At 37.8% G+C, this 21895-nt stretch overlaps 1 protein-coding gene across 2 annotated transcripts; it reads right to left on the reverse strand.

Annotated features, from left to right (window-relative positions):
• Positions 1–5781: 5781 nt before the first annotated feature.
• On the reverse strand, positions 5782–20223 carry C1QTNF3 (C1q and TNF related 3). 2 transcript variants are annotated; one of them, XM_015652168.3, is made up of 6 exons: positions 19728–20223; positions 14652–14763; positions 12282–12436; positions 9538–9667; positions 8744–8843; positions 5782–7606 (listed from the first exon to the last, which is right to left on the reverse strand). In XM_015652168.3, exons 1-6 carry the CDS (start codon positions 20013–20015, stop codon positions 7447–7449), a joined length of 945 nt encoding a protein of 314 aa, XP_015507654.1. In that variant the 5' UTR covers positions 20016–20223; the 3' UTR covers positions 5782–7446. The 2 variants fall into 2 exon arrangements, with proteins under 2 accessions (XP_015507654.1, XP_015507655.1); XM_015652169.2 differs by having other exon boundaries at positions 19932–20218.
• Positions 20224–21895: the final 1672 nt, after the last annotated feature.

Genomic DNA, 21895 nt, shown 5'->3' on the forward strand with positions numbered 1-21895 from the left:
GGGTTTGTTTTCACAGACATTATGATATTACTGTGACAGTTTCTCTGGCTTATTTTCAGTTTAATTTGTCCCCTCACATCTTGGAGTTTGTATTTAATATGAACAAGCAATTTCTGTTGTGTCACCTTCGATTTCACCTGATGCTCTTTATTATACCCTGTCTAAATAACACCATAATCACACACTGGATAATGTCTGGGTTTTGCTATGGTTTAACTGAGCAGTCCTTTGCACCTGCTGTTTAGTTGTCATCAGAATTACAGTGGCAGAAGCATTTAAGTCAGAACCCTATTAAGTTATTTCAGTTTCAGGGAGGTGAGGGCAGCATTTTATGAGCATTAATTCCAGTTTGTAAAATTGGATTTTACCAAACCAAAAAATAAATAGGCATGAGAGAGAAAAAAATATTCTAATTAACCATAAGATGAAGGCTAGTGATTTGAGTTCAGCAAACTCTTCTGAAGCAGCGAGTTGGTCAGCAGACCAACTTGTTAAAAAGAAGGAGACCTTCTCTACCATGGGCTTGCAGTAAAAACAGTGTGATGTTCATCTATGTGATGCCGTTTAATATTGCTTATTAATAAGCAGCAGCAATCAGGAAGGCATATGAATTCATCATTGCAGAGGTAGTGGGTATAGGAAAGGAGTTGTTTTGGGATTGAATCCACACTGTGTTGGAGTGCTTTTGTGTGTTTTATTGTATTACGTGAGTAATCAATACTGAGTACATGTACTCAATGATGTGTACAAATCACAGTGAGCTGCTGTGTCATTCTGTGAAATGCATATTTCACAGTCAGTGTTAAAAGACTAAAATTATCTTTACTGTGAATTATATCAACATTTCTTGCAGAGATGCAGGCACTTTTTCAATACAGACTGCATGCCAGTCTTTTGGTCTCAGATTTGTTGGTTGCAATTACCCATACATTTCAGTCCTTTGGAAAAATACTAAGGCAGCAAAGTGAAGTTACAGCTGTACACAAACTCTGGATTCTCCTCTTTCACATGTGTATTGTTTACGATATAGTCCGTCTTAATGCACGGCTAAAGAGATACTGATCTCTGTACAGTTTATATTGTTTTTGTTAAATGAGAAAGCAAAAATTACAATTGTTATAATATTTCAAATCTTGCCTGAAAATGTAGTAGCAGGTGGAATTTCTCTAGTAAATTGAAAGATACCTGCATTAAACTGAAATGTAGAACTTTAAAGATTCTCATGGATTTTGTGATGGTAGTTCTGTGTCCCAAGCTTGTCAAAGCTTTCAAACTCTTGCTTTATTCCAAAGCTCACATTTATGCCTTGTCTGAATAAAAGCTGTGCTCCAGTCATAACACTTCTCGATACCCACAAAGACAGTGTGGGTGATAACTCCACGTTTCTAACCTCGTATCTTGTGCTGTTGTGACAGACACACTGTCCCTTGTACAATGTTCTTGCCAAATGCAGCCCCTGAATCCATGCCATTTCAATAGGTTCATTAGTTTGGAGCATCACTTTGTCTTTCTCTGTTTCTGTGCTTCTGTGTGAGTGTGGATTTGTGCACTGCTGCTCTCCCATGTGTACCTCCCACCACTCAGTGGCAAAAATCTCTATCCTGAGATCATTATACTCTTTTAAAGCAGCTGTGAATTCATGGTACTTGAAAATCTGGCTATGTCTGTCTGAGATAATGAATTATAGATGTAGAAATAAAAGGTCTGTCTCATTCACAGAAGGTAATTGTATAAGCTGCCCTGTTCACTAAAATAGACATATTCATGAAAAACTGCAGTTTGCAAGTTTTTTTAGTCCAGTCAGTCACTGAGGTAGTGATTTGTCCCAGCTGTACTAAAGAGGCTTTGCCTTTAACTTTCACATTGTCAGAAATTTACCCCCTGGTACTCTGGGAAGTAGGAAAACAAATTACCAATGCCTGTGATGATAGTTTCTGTACTTTGGACCTCAACCCTTGTACCTGAAGCAAAATATTTTTTTTCCTTTGGGACACAGCTTATGGTGTTACTGTGCTTTCATGATTTAGATGAAGAAAATGGCAAGAAACATTATATAGCTAAACTTTATTTTTGGTAATCAGGAGAAAATAAATCCCTGTGAGTTTATTATTAACTGCTGGAGGCTGGAAATTCTAGACTGGGATTATTTCCACATTTTATTTTCCTGAATACTGAGCTTGAGGTCTATGCTGGACATCACATGAACTACTGTTTAACCACCCTGCCCTAAACTTACCTCCAGTGAGCCATTCCTGCCAGATAGCGCTGTCTGCCACATTCACTAGAGATAATTTCTCCTGCATTGTTAGGGCAATGGATTGAGAAACTTTATTTTTATGAACTGTTTCATTCATTTTACCCATGAGCCATTTATTTTGCATCTTATGATATAACTAATACATGTTACTTATTTTGTGAGTCTTTAATGATTTGACAGCATTCTGTGGAGCAGGTAGTCTTGGAGGAAGGAAAATGTTGACCTGAAGTCATGCAGTATCTGAAAAATTTTCCTTAAAACACCCATACTTCTACTATGTTCTAGTTAAAAAATGAACAGGAGACAAGTTAAATTCCATCCAGCACTTCCAGCTGCAGACCAGAACTTGCACATGGCAGAACTGCACAATCTCTGAATTCCAATTTCCAGGCCTGAAATTCTAGTCTTTGCAGATTCCCTTGACTTTCATCATCTTTACTACGCTGTAAGAGCCTGGAGCATTTTTCTGTCAAAACGCTGCCAGGATTAAAAAAAAACCCAAAAACAAACAAACAAACAAACAAACAAAAACCCACACACACACAAAAGAAATCCCTCAGAAACTATTCTAAAATTAAGGTAGCTGCAGTTAATTTAGTTCTGCCGGTCTTACTTAGAATTAGTGTGCACTATTTTCTACAGTAAAGTCACTTTGTGAACTGTGTATTTGGATGGAGTTACTGGATGAAGATGTTCTGTGTGTTCATTTATTCCTATCACATTCCAGTATATGAGCAGGTCCTTATTCAGCAAGCATATTATACTTCCTGCTGGACAAGGCCAAGAAATAGCATGTGACTAGATGATGGGAGGAACACACCATGAGACAGATTCACAGGAAACAGAAGCTGAGATGTCAGAGATAGCTTAAACATGGGTGTTTCCACTCAAAGTTCTAGCAATGTGATTTTTTTAAAACACTTATTTATGAGGAATTTTTTTTCATGTCTGATGGACTGTTTCCAGAAAAGCAGCAGAATAGCCCTCTATTTGTGCAATTTTTCACCAATTAATACAAGGAGTCTCTTTGCTTTATATAACCTTGCCCTACATGGGTTTTATTATTCTGTGAATGTGTTCATGGAGAATAGTTTGCTCCATTCCAAATGCAGATGCACAAAACTGAGCCTCCCCAGCTGTCATCCTTAAGTCTTCATGTCAACATCTGTGCATAAACTGGACTGAGTTTATCAGTCCAGTGGCAGAAGACTAGAAATTAAAGGGGGTCTGCAGATGCTCTAATTCCTTTTAAAACTGTGTGGTTTGGCCCAAGAACTAAAGGAGCTCTCGCCCTTTGGTGTAAGAGGGAACCTGGTCATATTAGGAAGTGCACCTTCTATTGAGTTCTTTTAATTTATGAGGATAGTCTAGAGTTTGTGACTTTCTTCACTGGTATCTGAGCATGACAGCCTTTCGTTGCCTCAGATTTTTAAATCTGAACTGATCACCCAGGTTGTATTTTCTTTGTTCTTAGTTAGAACTAACTACAAAATAGAGGAACTTTGCAATTGATTCTCCAAAATTAAGAACTATGGGTCTCTTCACACACCACTCAACGACACCCTGCATGTTTTGTCCCTGTGGGATTTTCTTTTTTTTTGTTCTGAGCACAAAAGAATAAATTTAATAACCTGAACAGAAGGAGGTAAAAAAAATTTTAATTCAAAACCACCTTTATTAAAAACTGCTTCAGGAAACAGCAGGTTGTAATGTAGGAAGTTCAGTGAAAGAGAGGGGAAGACGAAAGATCTGAATGTAAAGCTTGTTCTTTTTTCTCTCTTTAGAAAAATACTACTTTATTTAAAGATTTTCCTTTGGCATACAGGCTTTTCAGTAAGGTTGAGACTGCAAACTGTTGTCAGTCTAAACTGCTCTTCAGTCAATCGTGCCATGGACTAACTTGAAAGTAAAACCATGAAATTCTTTATTTTCTCACAGAGTTCTAATTAAGACTATTTCTTCTTCCTTTAAACTTGTGAAACTGGGACCCAGACCTGTAACATTTTCCCCCCAGTTTGGTTTTGTTCTAGTTCGTGTTTGTCTTGCATGGAAGTTGTGTTTTACCCCTGCCAAGGGGGTGCACCCAGAACCAGAGTCACACACGGCCCTGTTTTGCACAATGCAGAAATTAATGCTCATGACAGAGCTGGAGATGAGAGTTGCTGCCTTGCAAAGACGTCACAGGCAAGGACAGCAGTCCCTGGGACTCTGGAGGAAGGTGGGGCTAGGATTTGGGGGTGGTGTTTCACACAGAGTAGAGCTCAACTTGGCAGTGTGTTGAGAAGCATTTTCTGCTGCCAGGATGCCTGTGCCTACCACAGAGGTCGAATATCACCTACTACTCATTGCAGGCAGGGACTTGTGGTTCTGGCCAAGTTTTGGTTAAATCTGGGAGCTCAGGGAGGGAGAGAGGTACAGACTCATCTTAGCAATGATAAGAAGATAAGAAGCCTTTAAGTGTACTCCAAATTACAGCTTTGCAGTTTCCATGGAGTTTTTCTGTTGTAACACAAATGACAAGATTCCATGTATTTTATAACAGAGGATGAAAGTCTCTGACAGAAGATATTTGTCTTGAGCATCTGTTAAGCAAGAGTTTTTCAATTATCAGCAACAATGGAAAGATGACTAATCTTCATGAACATTTCTGAGAAAAAAGATCTTGTACTTCACATGACTTAGTGAATATAAAGCTTGTTGATTTTAAAGAAGAAGAACACACATAGACACCCACACACACACCAGCTGCTGTATTTCGAAGGATTTGCCTTCTTCTTTTGAAGGAAATTAATATGTAAGTTAACTATTTATTTGTAAAGTATTATGACACTCAATCAGCAGAGATTGCAGTAATTTGCAGAGAAAAGACTGCTGAGATTTCAGTCAAAACCTAGAAAATTTTAATCTTGATATAAAAATTTATTTAGCTTTAACTTTGGAACAGCTCTTTGTTTTTCAGAGAGGCTTTTGTGGTAATTCTTTGTCACTTAGTCCCATACTAGCAGGCCAAATTCAGCAAAACTCATGAAAACAGCACAAAATGGGTATGACAAAACATTGCTTCCTTTTATATTATGGCCATTACAGTAGATAATAAGATAATAAAGAGCTTAAAATTAGAGTATGCCATGCACTTTCTAAGTGCTTCATTCTGGCCAAAATGGCTTAAAATGGCCATGTCACAAAGGAAGAGTAAGACCCCAAAGGAAACCTTACAGATTTAAAATTTAAAATTTGTGTGTGTGTGTGTATATACACATATATATATGTGTATGTGTGTATGTATGTATGTATATGTATGTATATGTGTATGTATATGCATATGCATATGCATATGCATATGCATATGTATATGTATATGTATATATACATGTGCAGAATAAATATATTTAGTTAGCCTTAGTGCTGGCTTTCTTTCATTCAGCAGCAAAACAATGTTTAGGAAAAGCATATTAAAAATAGTGTCTCTCTATTATCTCCAAATGGTAATGTCCTTGATAAATATAGGTATGAACAAACCAGTATAGCTTTGTAACCATTAATCTTTATTGGATAAATGTACGTTTTACAAAGTAAGCTTAACAAAATAACGTGGTCTCAGGTTTTGAAAACCTATGTGGTGCAGACCTGACCCAAGTTCAAAAAGAAATAATAAAAACTCATCAGACAACAGTTTCATTAAAGCTAATATTTTCAGTGGTTGATGCATAAAACTAAAAAATCACATCGTAATCATCAAGTATCAACATGCATTTTTCTTCATAAGATGTGGTTACATACACTAGGAATGTGTACAAGGACATACAAATTCATAGGGCTGATTTTGATTCATTTGTTCTATTTTTGTGCTACTGATACCTGTATTCAGTATAAAATAATTTCAAATAAATATTTTCCTAGCCTCACCTTCTTTTCATACATTAATGGCAGGTAATATTTGATTAAAATATAATGTCTGTAGAAAGGAATTCATATTTCATTAGCTTTTATGTGGAGAGCCAGAACAAAGTTACATTCAAACTTCAGAATTGATTTTGGTGCTTTTTCAACTGAAAATAGCAAGGCAGAATTTCAGGTACCCAAATTTTGAAAAGCCAGTGACATGAATGCTGAAGAGTGGCCCAGTGTATTGGGACCAGAACTACTAAGCCAGCTAACATTTGCTTTCACCGGTTTAAATACTGAACTGGCTTAGCTGCTGCTTTGCAATGGCTTTTCCTGAAATACTGATTCTTGGAAGGCTGCTTGGAAAACTGTTTCAACAACTTCACTGTTGAGTAAATACACAGCATTATAAGGTACATCCTTCTGAAGGAGCTCCAAACACCACAAAGTCTCTGTGTCTCTGTGCTGTTGGTGTATATCCTGATTTCTCTAGCATATATGCCTTTGCTTTGATACCCGGCATTGGGTTACATCAGTTTTTAAAAATTCTAAGGCTAGGGGGAAACATTACAGTTCCCCTGCCTGATCCCCTTCACACTGCAAACTAAATTACCTTAGCTTCAAGCTGCTACTAAGGCAAGAACTACTGACACTCTTCTAAGAGTGAGAGACTAAGCATAAATATGTGCTAAAAATCTGTGGAAAATGACACCAGATACATCTTCAGAGGTTTGAAATGGGAATGCAATAAACCTGAATCCTTGACATCTATATTTTCACATTTTTTCTTCTATTTGAGCTCATCCAAATCCAGTACAAACTTCTTCCTTTAGATCTGGTCTCACCTGAGCCTGCTTGTTATACATTCAGGCCTGTTTCCATGATGCAAACTTAAATGAACATGTAAGAAGAACTGAATAAATGATCCAATAATTTTCCAACAGTTGTTCAGTTCCTTACATATATTTAACTAACGTATATTTAGAGATTAAATTGACTTTATGTAAACTGCTCTTTAAATTCTTTAAACTCATTTTCCTTTATTTTTCATTCACTTTTGGGGAAGAGAACAATAGCAACATTTAATGATTAAGTAGGTGCAACCCAGATGACAATACATACTCTGTGAATCTGTGTCAGCTACCCAATGTATTCATCTCTGATACACAAGTAGCAGCACATTGCATCAAAACTAGGCTTCTTCATCCTCCGATGTTATAATGTTATTTCACGGTCCAGTGAAAAATACCAGTTCCAAAAAAGATGTTTCTTCAGATAAACATCTATTGGGTTGTTTCCTCTTTTTACTTAGTTTCAAAAAGAAGAAACCCAGCAAAGGTGGAGAAGCGCTGATGGTCCCCATGGAGGGCTCCATTTCCCATTCGTAGCCAAACTTCATCTCCCTTGGCGAGTTTTAGGACTGCACTGTTTCCTGAAGTATCTGCTTTCCCTTTGGATTCATAGCTATAGATGAATATTTTAACAAGTCAGCTTTTTGTTTCTCAACAATGACCAAAACACAACTTTAAAAAAAAACATTCCAAGAAGTACATTGTTATCCTGAGCAAAACTTTCTTGAAAGACTTGCCAACATTTTTTCAGCTTTATAAGGAAATTTTGGCAACTTTCTGCATTTGATCTCCTGATCAAATTTTGCACCTTAACTTACTGCATTATTTCATTCCTTTTTGAAGTTCTGGAAAAAAAGTTTGTTGTTGTTTTTTTTTTTTCTCCAGGACACAGGAACAAATTGAAAAAATGAAATGCTGCTCATTGATCAAAATACTTCAGATTTTCTGTGATGCTTTTCTTCCCTTGAATTCATCCCAGCTAAATTTAAATGCCTCCAGGCCAGGAGGCCGATGTGAGCTGAGCCCCCGTGCTCCCAGCACAGGCAGGGAGCAGAGACAGGCAGCTCACTCCATACTGAGCCTTTCATTGGAACATGGGTGCATTCGACATGGGGCTAACCTCATGGCTTTCCCTGAGTGTTGGTCCCCTTTCTTCTGCCTCTTGCCTTTTTGGACATCAGTGCTTCAGGGGAAATAGAAATGAAACACTTTTTCTTTTGCAGAAAAGATCTATTTGGGATGAAGCAGCCTGTGGTGGTGTGCTAATGATAAAAAGGACAGTAAATGTCACTCATCCTTACACTCAGTAAATGTTACTTATCCTTACTACTGCAACTTAAACACTTTCCAACTTTAAAGTAAATTTCTCTGTCCTCATGTTAACAAGACTGTAACTAGTCACTGAACACTTTATTATTTCCATTCTCTTACAAGCAAAATGAAGATAAAGGTATCTTTAACAGAGTGACAGCATGATACCACTGAACTCCAGCCCTGACTTGCAGTGCTAAATCCTTTCCCTTGAGTTTGAGGAAATGGTGATCAAGGCTGAATTTTAGGTCCAGCATCTATGATGTGTATAGTCCAAATATGCAAGCTGAGGATGGCAAAATAAAATAGTTTTTCTTGTTGGTTATTTTATCCTAGAGAATTTCTTCCAAAAAATCAACAATTTTATGTTTCTTGAAATATGAGCAAGCTATCCTATCCATACAAATGGTTTTTTGCATTAAGATGGCCTCGTCCTTACCTGTATAAGCTGAACACTGTATTACCATTATGCATCAAGTACACGTACACTTCCTCCACATCTTCATGTTTCATCATATTGAAAGTAAAGAAATACACACCTGAAAAGGTTATAAAACACAACTTGTTTGCTTCATAGAAAGAAGAAATCATGCTGCAGATTTGTGCTTCTTGCTTAGAAAACAACAGCTGTGGACAAAACTGCCTTCCAATTGTCTGCAGATATTTTCCTTCTGCTTATAGTGTTCCAAAATCTGATTAATTTTAATTCTGCATATGGCAGGGGTTGTTCTTCCTGCATCACAGCTGCGTAAGAGGGAGGATTGATGCAGCTGAAAAATAACCCATGAAGAACTGTAATGCCTCATTTCCAGCCACACATCTGTTGGAGGTCAGCTCACAGCTGAACTGGCTTGGGGTAAAATGGGGATGAAGAGATTGACAGGAGGGAGGAGGTGGAGGAGACAACTGTGAATCTGCTGCTGCTTGCTACATCAAGGCCATGGTTCTGTCATCACAGTGGCTGAAAGGCTAAGAGTCCCAACAAAGCAGACAGTCCCGCTCCCTCCCCAGCCCAGGCCATGCCTCTTCCTCCTGCCTTTGTGTCAACACTAATCTCACTGGCCGGCAAGACCTCTCTTGGCTTGCTCAGTTTTCAATTCATTTTTCTGGAAAGTAGGTAGCAAGAGCTATGCAGAGCGAGTGCAAAGGCAGTTAAATAGTGCCTTGTCCTTATTGACTACACTTCTCCCTATAGCTACAATAATTGCATTACTTTGTTCTGCAAATGCTCACCATTCACTGGAGCACCAAATCTTCCAGTCATGACATCAAAAAAATTCCCAACATTGGTTTCAACGCTACTGAAGATAATCCCACTGTTCTGGTTGCTGAAGTGAGTAGCCATTGAAGCCATGAACGCAACCTGCAAAAATCCAGTTCTTATTCAGGCAGTTGTTCACAGAAAGCACATGTGTAGAGCAATCAGGTACAGATTTTTTCTTGTATTTGCAGTCTGTTTATTTTCCTGACAGAGATGTTCCTCTAGGGCTTGCTCCAAGGCCAATAAACTCCAGTTAACAAAACTCCCATTGAATGAAACTGGAAGACCAGGGTTCTCATATTCAATTGGACTATTCATGACTGTAACATAAATGTATGGTGTTTGCAGTTCAGAACCTTAATTTCAGATTTTATTTACTTTTAAGTCTCCCTAGAATGATGCAACAGCAACATAGTATTGAATGGATGGTATTTCTGAGAAAAGGGTTTTATAAAGTCTTTGTGTATTCCCCAATGCATTTAAACTGGATATTGCTTTTAACTGCATATGCGAAAATAAACAATGCTTGGTAAAATCCATGATTTTACCAAGAGATTAGTGTTTCTTGCTTAGAGATATATGAAGCACTTTCATTAGAGGTCCTTTGGAAGTGCAGCACCTGGGACTCAATATTCAATGCGTTTTCTATCTTGTCAGTTGTTCTCAGTCTTGAAAACAGAGGGTAGTGGAGACCAAGAGGGGAAAATAAGAAAATTAAAACTGTGCTTCCACTGCATGCTTCACTTCTTGCCATGGAAATGTTTCATAGGATGCAGTGCAAAACATCCCACACCAATTTAAATTACCCTCAGCAAAATACCAGGGAATGACCCTGCTAGCTGGCCTGGTCAGGGAAGGGAGTGACCTTTTCTGTAAGTCTATCATTCCCCCTCATCCATTATGTGAGTAAATGGGACAGCATCAGAATTGCTGCACCTCATTGCCAGAAGGTTACATAGAGACTTGGCTTTTTATTTCTATCTCAGCTTCTTAAATGACAAGTTCAATTGCAGCTGTTACTGGCCATCACAAAAATGACATTTTTTCTGAGATTCCAGCTATGCTGGTATTTTAAAAATATTAAAAACCAGCCCAAACTCCTTTTGATTTCAGATCCAAACCAGAACAAAACCAAAACAGACAATCAAATGCAAGTCTGGATCCAACAACGGAAATCGTTAGCCATCTGTTCAGAAATTTAAGGAGTTCCAGATGTGAGCTGAAAGCTTGGGCTGATTTTCCTTAACCCTGCATGGATGCATTTTCTATGACGGCAAATTGTTAATATCTTGCTTCTCAGCCAGGATCACATCAAAGTTCATCATGTGTTAAAGGAAAGCAGCTGCAGTGGCAGATTGATGGAATTTATTGCTTTTGTCTAGATCCCATTTCACAGTCTCTTTGACCCTGAGCTACTTTCTGTGGGCTGATCAGAACAGCAGAAAAACATGTCTTTTCTCCTTAGGTCTCATTATGAAGTAGCAGGTCAACATGGATACACAAAGTTTTTTAAATAATACTTGTACTTAGAATAGTATTGCATTCAAAAGTGTTTTCTTCTATACCACCACTGACTTGAAAATTTTTAAGTATGATGGTAAGAAATAATATGCTATACTGTTAACATTTTAAAGCATATCTGTTAAAAGAAGTAGTAGAAATAGTTGGAAATAGGTATTACAATATGTGGTTTTGTTGCTCATCTTCTTTCATCACTTGTATTTCATTATATTACTACCATAGTCTTTATGTAAGAAAATAAACAGTGGTAGTTCATTTAAAAATTGTGGAAGGACATATGTTGAATGTAATTAAAGATATGTTTATAAGATATTCAAGTACACTGTGAGTATATATTATATAGATATATACATGCATATTCTATATGTATATGCATGTATATGAATATATGTATTTGTGTGTATGTATATATGTGTATATATATATATGTGTGTATATATATATATATATTTATTTATTTATTTATATATATTTTTATATATATATATACACACACATGAGCTCTCTGCCAGATTACTGGGATTTGAAGAAGCTTTAATGCAAAAGCTGTGAGATTGTGCCAATATAAGAGTTGAGCTCAGCAGCTCAGGCTTAAGCCCATATTTAAATGCTCATCTGGCTTTTGAGTTATTCATTCACAGGCAGAAACTACATGGCCCCAAACATATTTAAAGTATCTAGACATAGAACTATACAGATAACTATTGAGGGGTATTTTTTGAAACTACAGGACTGTTACTGCACTCAAAAATTTTGAGCCCATACTTTGAGGAGCTGGATTCATGTACTTCTGAGAATCTCACAAAGCCTGGCTGCCCTGAGAAACATGACTCCTTTACTCTTTGTATGCTGTGGGAAGTGCAATTATTTATGTGATACAGCTTGGTAAGAAAATGATAGTCCCTGCTAGTCTCCTTCAATAACCCAGATTCTGGCTTTTTGCCCTCAAAGGGAAACATATATGATTCTTCCTGCCTCTTACTCAGCTGGATTCTGAGTAAAGCTTTTCTTTTCAAGAAAGATCTGGCAGAGCACATTTTTCAGTAAGGACAAAGGCTATATATGCCTGTTACAGCATTCATTTACAATGAGATTTGCTTCTTAAGTATCTTACAGCAATAAGATGCTATTTTTTCAGTGAAGAAAAACATAAGCTGGTATTTGCTGTAGCTAATATGACCCAGAGATGTTGTACCTGTAGCTCTGGGGGAATCCCAGGGTAACCCTTCTCGCCTTTGGGTCCATGATGGCCACGCTCTCCTCTTGGTCCCATATCTCCTTTGTCTCCTTTCTCACCTTTGGCTCCTTCCTGGCCAGTTGCTCCATTATTTCCATTGTTTCCATGATTTCCTGAAGGGAAACAAGGCTTTCTGTTTTATTTAAATAATTTATTGTATTTTACTCTCCAGTGCCATAAACCCCAAGCTGAGCTGTAATGGGTAAGAAACTGCTCTTTGGTCAGGTTGATGGTCTTGGTGAGCAAGTTTCCAAAAGGACATAGATCTTGGGAGTTAACCCTCATGTTGCCTTGGTTTTGCTGTATAAAATGGTGGTGTTTCAAGTCATTCCTTTGTTGGGGAGATGCGCAATAAGACCTCAGCAGACAGAAGGCTCAAGAAAAGCAAAAGGCACTTTCTAGTGTCACCTTCTGTGACAGGTACTAGGTAGCCTGCAGAAGTAGTCTTGCTTTTGTATAGAAGTAGTCTTTGCTTTAGTATAAAAAAAGCAATTTCCTGGTAAATTAAGTCAGTCATGAAAGGGTAAGATAATTTTGAATAAGATTTTGCTATCTTTGAACCACATCCACACAAATGATGAATGGCTGTAGCATTAAGGTTGCTAAAATCTGTGCTAAAAACAGGACAGTGTGCATTCACAGGGTGCTGGTTAGGGGTCGTTTGATTGCATATTCCTAGATTAAAAGAGAGACAAAAAATTTATAATTAAGCTTTTTTGAGATGGCTTACTATGAGTAAATGAGTAAAAAGACTCATTACAAAACACACTCATGCATTTGCAGTATTACTTACTTCCTGGTGTTTACTGACTAAATTACTGAGCAAATAGCTATGCAGCTGACAGGATTTTAAAGTTGGCTAGAATCACTGAGCAATTATTTGCCTCCTGCAGCAAAAGCCTGATCTTTCAGCTCAGGGGATTAATTAAAGTCATCATTGTTCTAATTCTACCTGAAATGAAATTTGGTTATTTGCCACTCTTCTTGTTCTTTGATCATTCTCTCTGGTTACAAATTTACAAGAAGAATAGTGTTGTTTGAGATCAAATCTGATGATGAAATGATTCTTCAGAGTTTTTCTATTAAGGAAAAAAAAAGACTTCAAAAAAGGAAGCCAAATGGTGGAAGAAATTATGCCCATTTTTATTTGGCTAGAGGAATCTGCAGCTCTTAAAAATAACAAGAATGATCCTTTATATGCAGCCAGAACTGCTCTACCAGTTCAGAACAGAAGCTTGCAAGCAACATTTGATTCAATCAAGGGGAAAAACAACTGCTGCTGTTCCCCTTACAGGCACAACAACATGAAATCCAGCAAATGAAGGAGACAGAAATCCCAGGGTGCAGGAGGCTGCTGCCAGACATACATTTGTGGTTTCCTACAGTGACGGAAGTGGGACTAAGACACAAGGGAAGGGCAAAGCTGTGACTCTGCCATGCCCCAGTATGTCCACTGCAGCCTTTAAAATGTGGGTCTAGTATAACGTTGTATCCTGCTTCTAAGAATCCAGCAATTTATTAATTAGGAATGGATCACTGAATTGCATTTTTATTGTGATAATAGAAGATTTAAGCTTTTAAAGAAGAGACAAGTCTGTCTTTCAGTGACCTGAATGACCTATGTTCATTTATGTTGTACCTCTACTTTAGGAATGGTGATTTGCAAATCCCTGAAGGTAGTTGTTGTAACAAATTTACACCAGCATGCGACCAACACTTTCCCTTCTCTAGGCTCTTCTGTTTCCATATCATATCAATTATCAGATCAAAGTATATACTTTTCTTGTGTATGCTGTTCTTCTCTGCACATTTTTGATGTTTTAAAAGAAAAAGGATTTTTTTATTATGAAAGAAAAGATGAAAGAAAGAAGCGAAGAAAATTTCTGTGAGAGAACAGAAGCATCTGTGTTTCTGTAAAATATTGGCTAGCAGTATGCTAGATGAAGAAAAGCCCTTGAATACAGTACACAGTAACACAGCTGGATATACAAAGGTGATCACAATAATCAGCTCCAGGGAACAAGTTCTTCCAAGTTTATTGGGAACTTCATGCTGTTTTAAGAGACCAATTTTCCCTAGAGATGTAGTTTCATTACTTTCAACATGAATTTGTGAAAGCAGAATTTTAATAACAAATAGGTTTTCAATGGAAAATACCTTAGAATATAACTGAAAATATCTGTCTCCTCTGAAATGATAGAAAAACTTGTTCCTGGATCTGTCCCCAAATACTGGTGTTTGGACCACTCTCTGATATTTCATAGAATAACCTGTAATTTATGGCCTGCAAGTAGGCTGATCAAAAAGTGAATTAAACTTCATCTTTACCTGGCATCCCAGGGGGCCCAGGAGGTCCTGGGGGCCCTTGGTAGAGTCGAACTCCAAAGTCACCTCGGCAGCAGGAACTGCAGTCTGGATTCTGCGGTCCGGGCTGGGGGGGCTAAGTGCACAAAAATAAGCTTTAAGTAGCTCATTCATGGAGGACATCAATCTTATACATGTTGGTTACAGGGTCTTCATTATATATTTCTGTTTATATACTTGGTAAGTTTTCAAAACAGTTCTTATCTGGCATGAAATTCTCACATAGTTAAGTTGTCCCTGAAGATGTTTTTTTTGGAAGATTTAAAGGAATTGCTCTCGAAGCATTCAAGAACCTATATGAATATTAAAGAAAAATTGGAGGTTTTGAAAATAAATTAATACCAAATAATGAAATTCAGATGAATATTTCAATTAGATTCACATCCTGATCCCACATTTCAACTGACCTTTGATGACAAACATGCCTGTGTACAAATGGTAGGACACACGGGACTTGATTTGACCTTCAGCAATGAACTATCCTCCATTAAATATGAATAAAACTGTGTTGGACCACCCAAAGAAGATACTAAAAAAATATCTGTGCAGTATATTCCTCTTCATAATCCCAGACCAGATTTACAGGCTACTAAAGTTGGGGGACCTTAAAAAAGTGCCATGACACAAGACAAAAATTTGAATTTACAATACCACAAGGTGTATGGGGCTTTTGATCATTTGTAGTGGTGAATGTGTAGCTATGAAAACCAATGTGCTAATTAATATAGCAGCATAAATAAAATAATGAGTTTATTATGTACAGCTCAGCTAATATAGCAATCAATTTAATAATGGCTTAGTTTAAGTGGTTTTCTTTTTCATAATATTGTGTTTATACTAATGGAGACTTATTCAATTCTGATTAAATTTCATTACTTAGTAATCATAGATCTTCCAGTGTGTCAGATAAGGCCACGTTCCAGTGTTGGATTTTATTCCTCTACCCCCTCATTTGTTCCCTCTTTATTTCTTTTCCCTTACACTTCTCTCCTGAGATGCATCCTGAGATGCAAAACTGCAGTTCTTAAAATTTGGAGAGGGATAGTTACACCAATCAAATTACTACTCTTTTTTCTTTTTAATTATTCTATTATTTGCCTTCCTTCCCCTTCTTTTCCCTAATCTTTACCATTGCCAAATTACTTGCCCAATGCAGATTTATTGGTTTAGTAGCAGCAAATGAGCCTCTGGCACGATGGGAGCTGTCAAATGAACACACAGATGTGCTGTATTCCTGCCCTTGGTCTCATCAGTGATGTCATCTGAAACTTTCCCTGTGTTTTGGACAATACCAAGTATACCCCCCGAGTTCATTGATTTCAGGAGGCTTAGGAACTTATGGATATAAAAAATCCATCTCATGCCACTGCCAAAATGCTGCAACTCCTCCAATGAGACAGACACAGGTCCTGTCCAGCTGGAACCAGTGATGGTGGAGTTACCATGGGAATAAAGAATGACTTGACAGCTAAACAAATATCCTTCACTTTCAAAGAGTTATGGAAAAGTTAAAACTTGCCAATGGGCACAAGGGCTTCATATTTATGGGGTTTTGTCAAAGTGATGCTTTTTAGATTAATTCTGGACAAGGTCTGTACTTAATGAGAAAAATTCTGCCTGTTGAACTGTCTCTTCCTGGAGAACCTGTTTGTATTTTTCTGGCTGTTTTGTCTCTTCCAGTTGTTAGGCAGGACATAACTGACAATCACCCAATACACTTTTTGTAATTTTCCTAGTATGAGAGAAGGAGTAGCTCTGCTTTCAGTTCATTTTCAGTCCTTGAAAGGGAACCAAGTACAAGAGAACTGGAATTGTGCAAGAATTTTGCACCCCCTAAAAGGATAAGGTTGATTTTTGCATTAAGATTAAAATCTCCATCTTTTTTTAGATAATGCTTCATATTCATGTTAAATAGGAAGGTGAACTATACACACCTGCCAAGAGCAAACAAGTCATATCAGTCTGAAAATAACCAAAGACTTAGAACAGTGTATTGTAACTGAGGGAAGACATGAATCCAGCAAAGTGGACTGCACGTGAGACTCTCTGTGCAGATGCAATTTGTATTTTTCAGACAATGCACTGAAATGTTGAACAACTTTTTTAGAGAGACAGCTATTTTAAAATAAAATAGATACAAGCCATCATCATTACCAAGTGCTATTTGGCATTACCTCAAAAAAAGCTCATCAGGTTCTTACTGTGAAATAAGGCAAGTCCTGCCAGTCTGGTTGTATGCAACAGTTCCACTGATTTCAAAATGGCTGTTTATGCAAGTCATAAAGTAATTAGTTTATTACCTTTACTGATTCTTTCACTAGGAGAAAAAATTATTCATGATCAGCTGCCAAGGACAATGAATATTTAGGATTTTCTTTCGATTTTTGAAAGCAGAGAACTTCCTGAAGAGTACATGTAAAGGAAATATGTGTTCCTAAAGTAAAATTGCACTCAAACGTGACATAGAGATTAGTTGCTATCTACTTGCCAAAGGCATCTTTTGCAGCCATTTGTGCATACATTTTGTCAGTGAATCTTTGGCTTTGCTGCCAGAACGTTAATATAATTTAGGAGCTTGTGAAATGCATCTGCTACATTGATTTCCTAACACTGATAGTAAACTGGAACTATTTCTGAGTTATTTGCTGAATTTCCCATGATTCAGTATATAGGAGAATGATCTAGGCAACAGATGATCTATAAAATTCCCCTGATTTAAAGTTGTGAACGAGTCATAATTGGGGACCCAGCCATTTTTGACTTTGTGGTTAATTTTATGAGTTTCTGTTTTAGTGTCTAAGACAATGCAGAAGACAAGTAATTACCTCCACCATTTTTGGCTTCTGTTCTGAATGCAAAGTAGTCTGTCTCCACTAAGGCCCTCCATGCCCCTTCTCCAAGCAAAGAAACAAACAAAAGTTGCCAAAATTAGGGGTAAAACACTGTTTGTCAAGCAATGTTTAAAGATTTTCAAAGAGGAGCCTGAAATGGAAAAATAGTCTGTTGTCACTCTCTTTAGTCACCAAGAGCTCTTGTTCTTGAGAAATGCATGTTATATTTTACATGAGTTAACAGTTGTGTGGATACTGGCTTTGCACCCAGTGCAGCAAAGACAATGGTAAAGGCAAATACTATAATTTCTTTTCCACAACAGGGAATGGGACCTTGAAAACTTCAGCAAGAGGGTGAAATTCCCCAGCCTAAATTTTCTTTAGCTGGGTAGAGCTATTCCATCTAAAACAACCATGAAAGCAGGAACATAGGAATTGAATAGTTTCCATATAACTCAAGGGAAAGGGAGAGATTTGACATGAATTAAAACATGTCGGCACCACCTTTGTTCTTCCCTCTGCCTAGAAATTCCTGGAGTCTGGAAGTGGAAAACATGTATTGCGTAAGCTACTGTGTGATTGATTATCCCTGTCATGCATCTGCTAGTACTCCATTTCATTTCAGTAAGCCAAAAATTGCATCATTTCCCCAGAAGAGATTGCTTCTTGGAGATGGGTTGGCAGGTAAATCACTGCCATCAGCTGTACTCAGACTGGCTGGGCTCGTTGTTATTGTCACAACCAGTTCCCCCAGCTGGCAGTTCCAGACAAGTTGCATTAAACTCTCAGACGAGAGACACATGCAGCCTGAACACAGTGACACTTTCTGTGAGGGAGAGCTTGAGCCCTAAAAAGTTGTGTTTTTTTCATTATCCTGCATTATCTGAAACTGTGTAATGTTCAAGGGGAATCTTTTGTACCTGGTCTGCAGCACACTGCAGCTGCAGAATTCTCCCTGCAGTAAAGAGGTCTGCACACACTGGCTGGCTCTTTGGGCTCTACATACCTTATGTTTTACACTGCAAGCACAGTTTAACATGCCTACATTTAAATATCTGTTTCACTGGGTGCACTGGAGAAACATTTAACTCCTGCCCAAGAAATACAAAATGCAAAGCACTGTAAAGTTTTAATACAGGGAGTACAGTGGTGTCTTAAACCCATTCCCATATGCATTTTAGTTATTCAAGCCCAGGAAAGGATTAAAATCAAACCTCTCCTCTGCTTATCATAACATAGGTTATTATTCTACACTTATCTGCATGTACTTGATTTTGGCAATTCAAAATATCATATTTTGATCTGAAAAAATTTCTAAACCCTAGATGGTAAAAGGTAAACTATACAGGACTCAAATATTTGTATCAGCTATAGAAAAGAAGTATTCATGTTCTTGCTGTTACTAAAACAAAATCAAAAAACCCCCTTCATTTGAGAGGAGTTTTATTTTGCCTAGTACTAGAAAAAGCTTCATCTTCTGCCCTTCAGATCTTTTTCTTTCAAATTTGGACTGCAATATTTTGTGTATAATCAAGTTATGCCATTTTACCTGTGCTATTAACTAATGACTGTAGTATGTAAAGTGCCAGGAAAGGCATAAAAAGATTCTCAGTTTAAAATGCAGATACTGCAGATGATTTAGATTTTCAATGCAAGCATTTTTTCTTCTTCAACTCTCCACTGATTTATATTATTAAATCTACTCATTACATTACTATCTGGGTTTTTTTTCAAGCTACTCCTTAGAATAACATTTTTGAACATTCAGAATTTCATTGTTTGTCTCAAGCTCAAGAAATATACTTTATATACATCATTTTAAAGTAAAATTATTCTCTGATGATTGAATCTCTCCAAATACCTCTAGAAATGCTGTCATTTCCTTCACATCCAAGTGAGTTAGCAATATTTAAACTTTGATAGAGTAAATAATTAATACCTTGGGATAATTAAGAGACTGCATTTCAGAATATATGATTTCACAAGTTCACAGTTTCAAAAGAACAAAGTACTGCTACCTGTGTCCCCAACCACTGCTGGTTCTACCAGCTCATTAAAAGATCCTATAAATTAGCCCAGCAGGATACAGACCAATACACAACTTGAATAAAAATTATTTCATAAATATATCACTAATAATGTTAGCAAAAAAAAAGATAAAATATCTCATTAGCTTTAAATATATCTTTAGAAGATTAATTCAGAGTACCTGGACTCTATCTGAGGTAGTCAGTTCTACATCATCTACCTCTGGTCTCAGGACTTTATGGTCTGTAGATGTGCTATTATCAACAGTCCACTCTATTAGTTGATTCCGCTGTTTCAATATTTCCCTGCTGCTGGAACCTTTGTGACCAGTCTGGTGGTGACTTTGCAATATTTTGGCCACTGGTTTATAAGATCTTCTGCTCACCTCCATGTATTCATCTTGACACAGGCAAAATGGAAGAAAAAATAAAGCCAGTAGATGCCAACTGATGAAATCCTTCTCTGCCATGTTAATCAAAATAAATTTTCAGGAGTCCAGCAAATGCCTTGCAGGAGGAGAACCTCTTTGCTGCACCAGACGTTATGTGGTCCTTTCAGCTTTTCCACTAGTAAGCCTGGCACTGAGACCAGTACCAGGTTTTATACGCTTGCATGCAATAAATAAAACTAAAAATGCCAAAGTGACAGGATCCTTCATCCAAAATCAGTCATGCTCCTTTAAACAAACCAAGCATTATTCACCACTTCACCACCACAAGGAAAATTGATTTGTATGCTGGAAATGACCACAGCATTTAATGGACTCCTGTGGTTCCTATTTGGGGGCATTAAAAAATGTAGCACCTTTCCTTTGGCATGTTTTTGTTTAAGTGTGAAAAAATGTGTTGGAAATGGGGAACATGTGGCTAATGGTTCACGCTCCTTGATTAGACATGGAAAGGCTGTGAATTCGCACTCTTAAATGTCTTTTGGACACAGTCACCTTTCTTATTTGCCAGGAAATTCACACACACAACTGCGTCAGCCCAGGCTGAAAAATCCTTCCAAAAGCAATTAGGAAACAAAAGCACAAGAGGAGCTTTTGCATATGAACCTGACCCAATGGCTGTTTCTGACTATGCTTTTCATTCACTAGGAGAAAAATATTGAATTTCTGTCAGTTGGCCAACAGTGGAAGGAGACCGGGGAAGTAGCTTTAAAAAACTGGGTTGAATTCAGATTCACAGGGCCCCATTTCTCAGCATTAGTTCAACATACTTGGCCAAGCAATATTTTCTCCCTTGAGGTCCTAATGTTTTCCTAAATGTAATTGCCAAACCAAGTTTTATGTTTTCACTGCTAAGTAAATATAAATTTGCCGGGGGTTTATTCCCAACTAAAAGAATCAAATTATATGTGTATAATAATAATATCCTTATTTTACTTTTTGAACCACCCACTAGTATTCTCTAGAAAGCCGTAACTGCAGGATGCAGCTCTGTACATGCATCCACAAACACACCCAACCTCCCCAAAAGCAAGTCCTGGTCTTTGAGCAAGTCTTCACCAGAACATGTCTGAAGCATTACTGAAGAAGGGTTTAGTCCCAGGAATGATCCCCAGCTCTGCAATGTGGGAAGAAAGCATTTGCATGATAGTGAGAAAGGATTCTCTGTGCCATATTCTGGTTCCTTGTGTGGGAGACCACGGGAGAGACACTGGCTGGAGAGGAGTGAGAGGCGTGAGCCCTTGGCAGCTGGGGGCTGTTTGCTGGTGTCACAAGCACAAGGAGTGTCAGTCTTGGCCAGGACCCCACCACTTGCCATGGTCATTTCCTGGTCAACAGCACACAGAGAGGAGGGTGGACCTGCACCACTTCCCCCAAAGGCAATGGTAGCACCCACGGACACGAGGGGTCTGAGACAGTGCTGCAGCCTACTGGAGGCACCCAAGGGCTGGTCTTCCCTTTTTCCCATTCTCCACCTGCCAAATGTGGCACAGGAGCAGAGCCCTCAGCTCCTGTGGGCTCAGTGCTTGCCCCCAAGAACAAACATAACCAAGTTGTCTCAGTGACACTTATTCTCCACTGCCAGGAACAGAGGTGGTTACAGGTTTTCTCATCCCACAGGAATGCCAGGCAGAACTTCATCTTCTTGTTTTTGTTGTGTTTATTGCTCCTATGTTTAAGATTAAAGGCAGGAATCTTTAATTGAACCTTAATTCAATTGCAGTGAATTTCAATCTTGGATTCCCAAGGCAGATATTCAGAATTATTAAATAACACTTCATAGATTAACTCTTGAGCCTTGTTGCAGTATATAAATATTAATTAACTGAACAATCTTGCAGAAGAGGCTCATTAGCCTATGCTTTATGACCACTGAAAATCCTGATTTTTTAAAAAAATAT

This window comes from Parus major, chromosome Z (assembly GCF_001522545.3).
Source record: "Parus major isolate Abel chromosome Z, Parus_major1.1, whole genome shotgun sequence".
Lineage (NCBI taxonomy): Eukaryota > Metazoa > Chordata > Aves > Passeriformes > Paridae > Parus > Parus major.